The 5,845-nt window shown below is 55.2% G+C and overlaps 1 protein-coding gene across 2 annotated transcripts; it reads left to right on the top strand.

The window, feature by feature from the left end:
* The first annotated feature begins 564 nt into the window (after window positions 1-564).
* On the top strand, window positions 565-5,604 carry FEM1A (fem-1 homolog A). 2 transcript variants are annotated; one of them, XM_083349233.1, is made up of 2 exons: window positions 565-5,136; window positions 5,263-5,604. In XM_083349233.1, the coding sequence occupies exon 1, from the start codon at window positions 691-693 to the stop codon at window positions 2,659-2,661; it is 1,971 nt and encodes a 656-aa protein (XP_083205359.1). In that variant the 5' UTR covers window positions 565-690; the 3' UTR covers window positions 2,662-5,136; window positions 5,263-5,604. The 2 variants fall into 2 exon arrangements, with proteins under 2 accessions (XP_083205359.1, XP_083205360.1); XM_083349234.1 differs by lacking the exon at window positions 5,263-5,604 and having other exon boundaries at window positions 565-2,886; window positions 3,701-5,186.
* The last annotated feature ends 241 nt before the right edge of the window (window positions 5,605-5,845 follow it).

Genomic DNA, 5,845 nt, shown 5'->3' with positions numbered 1-5,845 from the left:
TTTTAATTAGAAAGAGCATCCACCAGGAGACTTAAAAGCAAACAAACTGCATTTCCCAGAAGCCAGCTCGCCTACTCTGACGCGCTCTCTCCGCCGCTACGTTCCCACAAGCCTCTGCTTCCTCAGCCTCATTCTGGGAAACGGAGTTTCCTTCCTATGGGGGGGGAAACCCAGCGGCGTCTAGTCCAGGCAGTAGGCAGCCTTGGTTCTTTTATGACTCGAGGACTTCAACTCCCAGAATTCCTCAGCCAGCCATGCTGAGGGGAAAGGGAGAGGTTTCCAAGGTGAGCCATGGCTGGCTGAGGAATTCTGGGAGTTGAAGTCCACGAGTCATAGACCAGTCGCCTGGTCTAGGCGAAGCCTTCCCTTCTTTGAACTACCCTTCCCGAAAGCCTTCGCGGCCAGCCTCCCCCCCTTCGCTTCCCTCGCGCGCCTGCGGCTTTCCTTCCCGGCGCTTCTTGGGAAACGTAGTGACGAGCGGCCCTGCCGGACTTCGCAAAACGCCGGGCGAGGCCTGCGCGGCCAGACCACAAATCCCGGCGTGCCTGGGCGGGCGGAAAGAGCGGCCATTTTGTTTTCGCCTCAAGAGGGCGCGAGATGGCGGCGCCGGCGTCCGCCGAGAAGCTGAGGCGACCGGCGGCCCGTCCGCGCGGCCCGTCCCGCTGAGGAAAAAAAAAACAACCCTCGGCCATGGACCTTCGCCTGGCCGTCTACAACGCGGCGCGGGAGGGGAAGCTGAAGCTGCTGCAGAAGCTGTTGGGCGGGCGAGGCCGGGAGGAGCGGCAGCGGCTGGCGGCGGGGCCCGGCGGCGCGGAAGGGCCGCCGCTGCTGATCGCCTCCCGCCACGGCCACCGCGAGGTGGTGGAGTACCTGGTGGACCATTGCGGCGCGCGGGTGGGCGCGGGCGGGTCGGTGCGATTTGACGGCGAGACCATCGAGGGGGCGCCGCCGCTGTGGGCCGCCGCCGCCGCCGGGCACCTGCCGGTGGTGCGGAGCCTGCTGGAGCGCGGCGCCTGCGTCAACCAGACCACGCTGACCAACTCGACGCCGCTGCGGGCGGCCTGCTTCGACGGGCACCTGGCCGTGGCCCGCTACCTGGTGGGCGAGTGCGGCGCCGACTTGGAGGTGGCCAACCGGCACGGCCACACCTGCCTGATGATCGCCTGCTACAAGGGCCACGCCGACATCGCCCGCTACCTGCTGGAGCAGGGTGCCCAGGTCAACCGGCGCAGCCTGAAGGGCAACACCGCCCTGCACGACTGCGCCGAGTCCGGCAGCCTGGAGATCTTGCGCCTGCTGCTGGCCCGCCAGGCCCGGATGGAACGGGACGGCTACGGCATGACCCCGCTGCTGGCTGCCAGTGTCACCGGCCACGCCAACATCGTGGAGTATCTCATCCGAGGAGCGCTGGAGGATGAGAGCCAAAGCCAGGAGACCGAGGAGGAGGAGGAGGAAGAGAAGACTCGGGAAGACGTGGAAGAAGAAGAGGAGGAGGAGGACGAGACCGGCGGATCCCACGTCTACTGCACCCGCGAGGCCGCGGTGGAGGCGCTGGAGCTGCTGGGCGCCACCATGGTGGACAAGAAGCGGGACCTGCTCGGCGCCCTGAAGCACTGGCGCCGGGCGATGGAGCTGCGTCTCCAAGGGGGCGAGGGCCTCTCTAAGCTGGAGCCTCGGCAGCGGGTGCTGGCTTACGACTACGCCCGGGAAGTCAGCAGCATGGAGGAGCTGGAATCGCTGATCACGGATCCGGATGAGATGAGGATGCAGGCCTTGCTGGTCCGGGAGCGTATCTTGGGCCCGTCTCACCCGGATACCTCATATTATATCCGCTACCGGGGGGCCGTCTACGCCGATTCGGGCAACTTTGAACGTTGCATTAACCTGTGGAAGTACGCCTTGGAAATGCAGCAGGGCAACCTGGAGCCCTTGAGCCCAATGACGGCCAGCAGCTTTCTCTCCTTTGCCGAGCTCTTCTCCTACGTGCTGCAGGACCGTTCGAAGGGCGCCTTAGGGACCCAGCTGGGTTTCTCTGACCTCATGGTGGTTCTGAGCAAAGGGGTCCGCGAGGTTGAGCGGGCCCTCCAGCACAGGAAGGACCCGGTGGCGGACGCTTCCCAGTTCACCAAAGCCCTGGCTATCATCCTCCACTTGGTCTTTTTGCTGGAAAAAGTGGAGTGCGCGCCCGAACAGGAGCACCAGAAGCGCCAGACTATCTACCGCTTGCTCAAGTGTCATCCCCGAGGCAAGAACGGCTTCACCCCGTTGCACATGGCGGTGGACAAGGACACCACCGCCGTGGGCCGCTATCCGGTGGGGAAGTTCCCCTCGCTCCACGTGGTGAACCTCCTGTTGGAGTGCGGGGCCGATCCGGACAGCCGGGATTACGACAACAACACCCCGCTGCACGTGGCTGCCCGGAACAATTGCCCCCTCATCATGAGCGCCCTAATGGAAGCCGGAGCTCATATGGATGCGACCAACGCTTTCAAACAGACGGCCTACGAGCTCCTGGATGAGAAGCAGCTCACCAAGGCCATGATGCAGCCATTTAATTACATCACCTTACAGTGCCTTGCAGCTCGAGCGCTGGATAAGCACAAGATCCCTTATAAGGGCTTCATCCCTGAAGAATTGGAAGCCTTCATTGAGCTGCATTAGCCAAGAAGGGCTGTACTCCCTACTGGTCTCTTCCTAGACCTGGCTGCAGCTGGCAGGGAGAGAACATGGGACTCATGGTCTTCCTGGGGTCTGGATTTTAAAAGCTTTGGTTTGCACTTGGCCATCTTAGGTGGTCTCTTTGTCTTTCTTCTGTCCAGCCCCTGACATGGAGAAGGCATCTTTGACCCAATGCACAAGTGGCCCCGCTCTCCGGGGTCTTCTTAGGTAGATGATGGCCTCTACTGCGGTGTTTCTCAGCTTTGACCCCTTTTAAGATGGGTGGACTTCAACTCCCAGCATTCCCCAGCCAGCGCAGCTGTGCTGGCTTTGGAATTCTGGGAGTTGAAGTTCACTTATTTTTAAAAGCGGCTAAGGTTGAGAAAACACTGCCTTACTCATCCACGGGTCTGTCCCTAATCTGTCTTTGAAATCCTTCGAATTTTTCTCCCTGGCCTTCCAGACAAAGCCAAGGAGTTGAATTTAGCCTCTAATTTACCCCCCCCCCCTTTTGGGGATGCTGCAAAAAGAAAAGAAAAAATTGGCTAGATTCAGCTTGCTGGAACTTTGCTACGACACCCTAGGAAACCTCTAGGGCTGACACCCTGCTCCAGAGTTCCTCCAATCTTCTCTCAGCCTGCCCCATCTTCTTTGTGTTCATGTGAGAAGTGGGGAAATTGGGGGGGGGGGCTGGCTGGTGGATTCGGATGTGACTGGCTCCAGGATCGCCGGGTGCAAAATAGGTGAATGTTTTGCATGGCCTGCTTTCAGCTTGCACATTGGGTTGAGCTTTTAAGTTCTTCCATTTGCACCCTTCCTTCTCCAGGATGTAAGAATGGATTAAGGCAAACCCACCAAGTCTTAACAATGTTCTGTTTTTCAGCTCAGCCGTGTAACTTAAGGCGGGGCGGGGGGCGGGGAAGGGATGACTTTCATTTTGAACAACAAGTTCTTTGCTTCTTTGCATGGTTGACCCAAACTGGGTTCAGTGAGGTTTGATATATATTTTTTTCCGACACCCTCCCCCCCACTTGCATTTAAGTTCTCGCTTGGAACGTCTCTTTAACATAGGCTGAGATTTTGCTGGCTGTTTTCAAAGCTGTTGGTAATGCATTTTTTAAAAAATTTGGCTGGTGTTTTTTTTTCTTGTCGGCAGAGTGAGCCTTGCACTGTAGGCAGACCAGGCTGTAAAAGGTTCCCCAAATTCTGAAATTTAATCAAGCCAACCCCTCCGTTTCTTTTTCCTATTAAGAAGAGAGAAACCCCAGGGTATTGATTTTTCACCCGATCACTGGCAAAAACCGGTGTGTGTTTGCACCAGAGGTCTCCAAACGTGGCAACTTGAAGACTTGTGGACTTCTAACCCCCCATAATTTCTCAGCCATCATGGCTGGCTGAGGAATTCTGGGAGTTGGAAGTCCACGAGTCTCCCAGGTTGCCAGGTTTGGAGAGCCCTGATGTATGTGTTTCTGGCTGGGATGGCCCCAGTGTTTCTGGAAGGAACAGGAGGTGATTGGGCAATATTTCATTATCCAAACTATCTCTTTGCACCCTCTGCAAAGGTTAAGGACCAGGTGCTTTTAAAAATCTCCCAGAGCCAAAGAAAACAGTGCTGAAAACCTATTTGGAACTGTGGGCCTGTCCAGGTTTTCTTCCCATTAAAAACCGTGCCTAGTAACCCACCAAACTGAGCAGAGGTGAATTGTAAATGCCTACTACACTGTGGCTTCCCAGTTACTCCACAGGTCCTTGCCTTCCTTAACTCTTTAGGACAGGTGGGCATCAAAACAAAAAAAAAATATTCATCCCTGCAAGAAAAGTCACAAGGTTGCAACTTGGATTCTTAGAATTACTTTTCCCCCAGATGTATCAAGCAGTGATTTTTTTTAAATTATGTAAAGGGTGGAAATGGATGTCGAAGGATAGATGTGAATAGCCCTCACACACTCACCTACTCAGCTATCCTGTCAGATTGTGCCGGGTTGATTTGTTTGGCCGGTCCTTTAAATTCCGTTCTTCTCTTCAGAGTTCATAGTTGGGGTTGAGGCAGCATTAGGCAAAAGGGTGGCAAAGGTGGGGGGGGGGTGTCAGTGGATGGGTGGACTTGGAAAGATGGATGGATGGAAAGATGGATGGGTGGGTGGGTGGACTTGGAAAGCTTGAGAAGGGATGGAAAGGGGTGGATGGATGGAAAATGACTTCATAGTTGCATTCAGGTTCTTGAAGGACCTGTCTCGTCCCTTCTCTCCGGGTCTACCTCACCAACAGTGTCACGGCAGAGGATCGGAGCAGTTGTAAGGTGGCCGTGGTTGTTGATGGGTTGCGTGACCTCTGAGTCATCTTAACTCTTCATAGTAGCAGGACTGCTGAAGGTCAGAGTAGGCTGAAGTAAGGCCAACAGGTTGCTGTCACCATCTTTGGCGCTATGGTGTCCAGATAAGACTTTCCCCCTCCCCAGATCAAACATATCCATCCCTGGTATCTGGGGGTCTTCAAACTTGGCCCTTTTATGACTCGTGGACTTCAACTCCCAGAATTCCTCGTGCCTGACTGAGGAATTCTGGGAGTTGAAGTCCACGAGTCATAAAAGGGCCAAGTTTGAAGACCCCTGGCTTTGAAGAGTTGTTTCTCAACCTCAGGAACTTCAGCATTCTGGGAGTCGAGGTCCACCCTTGTCAAAGTTGCTGAGGTCTCGTGGCAAAGGTGGACCTTTGGTGACCTCCATACAGAGAGAGAAATCAAATGCACCAGAAAAAAACCGGAAAGTTTCAGTGTGTTTAAAAGAGGTTTTTTTTCCCCCCCAAATCCCGAAGCTCGTCTGATAATCTTTCCCTCCGAGGAACCTCAGCTGAAGGCATCATTTCAGTCCGGCGGCCTCCATAGTTTTAAGAGATCGGCCTTCTCTTTGAATCCATCTCTAGTTTAGTTTTGCTTTGAAAGGGGGGGGGGTAGCAAGCTAGCCAAAGAAGGCTTTGGATTCCTGGTTTGGGCAGGGTGGAGCCACAAATGGTCAATATATATTTGCGTGTGTGCGTGTGTAGACTAGGGGGTGACTGGGGAACCTTTTCTGCATCTTCACACAGCCCAGGGATAACAAGAAAGCAGAGTTCTGAACTTGCCTTGCAGAATTGCTCAACCTCTGCGGCTTGATGACATCTGGACTTCAACTCCCAGAATTCCCCAGCCA

Source organism: Vipera ursinii (genome assembly GCF_947247035.1).
Source record: "Vipera ursinii genome assembly, chromosome: 1".
NCBI lineage: Eukaryota > Metazoa > Chordata > Lepidosauria > Squamata > Viperidae > Vipera > Vipera ursinii.
The sequence above is the reverse complement of the archived record's forward strand: the minus strand, read 5'-3'. Positions and strand labels throughout refer to the sequence as shown.

Excerpts from the sequence above, each read along its gene's own strand:
- FEM1A (XM_083349233.1), top strand. The coding sequence starts at position 691 with ATGGACCTTCGCCTGGCCGTCTACAACGCGGCGCGGGAGGGGAAGCTG.